Raw genomic sequence first — 1,219 nt, 5'->3', positions numbered from 1 at the left:
ATGTTCTGGACAAGAGTTGCAACATACTTCTCGGCTAGTCCAAAAATTATTGGCTGTGAAAAACGCGACGGGAATCAATGCAAGCAACGTTGGCACAAGCTGAATGAAGCAGTTTGCAAGTTTGCTGGGGTGTATGAGGCAGCCACAAGAGAGAAAACCAGTGGCATGAATGACAATGACGTTCTAAAACTAGCCCACAAAATCTACTTCAACAACCAAACAAAGAAGTTCAGCCTTGAACATGCGTGGAACGAGCTCCGCAACGACCAGAAGTGGTGTGAGCTCGCTACCTCTAAAACTGAAAGTAGCTCCAAAAGGAGGAAGTTCGCTGACGGTTCGCATTCAGGAGCAAGCTCTCAAGTCAATGAATGCGATGCTGGTGTAGAAGGAACATCTCGTCCCTCTGGTGTTAAGGCTGCAAAAGCTCGTGGAAAGAAGCCGCAGGTTGAGGGGCAAGATGTGTCTGATTATCAGCTCATGTGGAGCATCAAGAAGGCTGACTTGGCAATGAAGCAACAACTCTCCAAGATGAGGGTACTTGAGAAGCTTCTTGCAAAGGAGAATCTAGCTGATTATGAAGAAGATCTCAAGAAAAAGCTTATAAATGAGTTAATGTAACTCTCGGTTTGTTTGTTTGATGTTCAAGTTCATGTTCTAGTTTGTTTCATGTTCAAGTTGTCTCGGCTTTATGTCTTCCTTATGTTTCATGTTTCATGTTCTCGGCTTTAGGATCTACTTAAATTTGTAATGTTTTGCTTCATGTTATGTCATGTTCTGTTTCTTGTTCTAATGCTTTGGTGTTTTGTGTTCTTGTTCATTGTTTCATCTTCTTGTTCCGGGCCATTGTTTCATGTTCTTGTTCTTTTATTTGTTTCAGGTAGCGGGAAAGAAGAGGCTACATTGGAGAGGAGCATCACGGGATCAATTTTAACTATGCGGTAATGGGACCACTCATTACCATCAAAACCAGTTTTGGCTTGTGTCAGTTTGTATTGTATCAGTTTAAAAAATTTGATCAATTCTTTGATCAAGCGTTTGAGAATTTAAATATTCATGGTGCTCAAAAAAAAAAAAACCCCGAGCTTATATCGAAATAAATCATGAAGAAGGGCATATTCATTTATGGAATGATTATTTTTGTGATACTCCAACGTATCCTGATAATTTATTCCGACGATGTTTTCGAATGAACAAGCCATTGTTCATGCACATTGTTGAT

General features: G+C 40.1%; 1 protein-coding gene across 1 annotated transcript; it reads left to right on the top strand.

Moving 5' to 3' along the window:
- On the top strand, positions 1-618 carry LOC106329818 (glutathione S-transferase T3-like). Its single transcript, XM_013768446.1, has one exon. The coding sequence runs from the start codon at positions 1-3 to the stop codon at positions 616-618; it is 618 nt and encodes a 205-aa protein (XP_013623900.1).
- The last annotated feature ends 601 nt before the right edge of the window (positions 619-1,219 follow it).

Source organism: Brassica oleracea, chromosome C1 (assembly GCF_000695525.1).
Source record: "Brassica oleracea var. oleracea cultivar TO1000 chromosome C1, BOL, whole genome shotgun sequence".
Lineage (NCBI taxonomy): Eukaryota > Viridiplantae > Streptophyta > Magnoliopsida > Brassicales > Brassicaceae > Brassica > Brassica oleracea.
Note: the sequence above shows the minus strand (reverse complement) of the source record. Positions and strands in the feature narration are given on the sequence as shown.

Coding starts and splice junctions, on each gene's coding strand:
- LOC106329818 (XM_013768446.1), top strand. CDS start 1: ATGTTCTGGACAAGAGTTGCAACATACTTCTCGGCTAGTCCAAAAATT.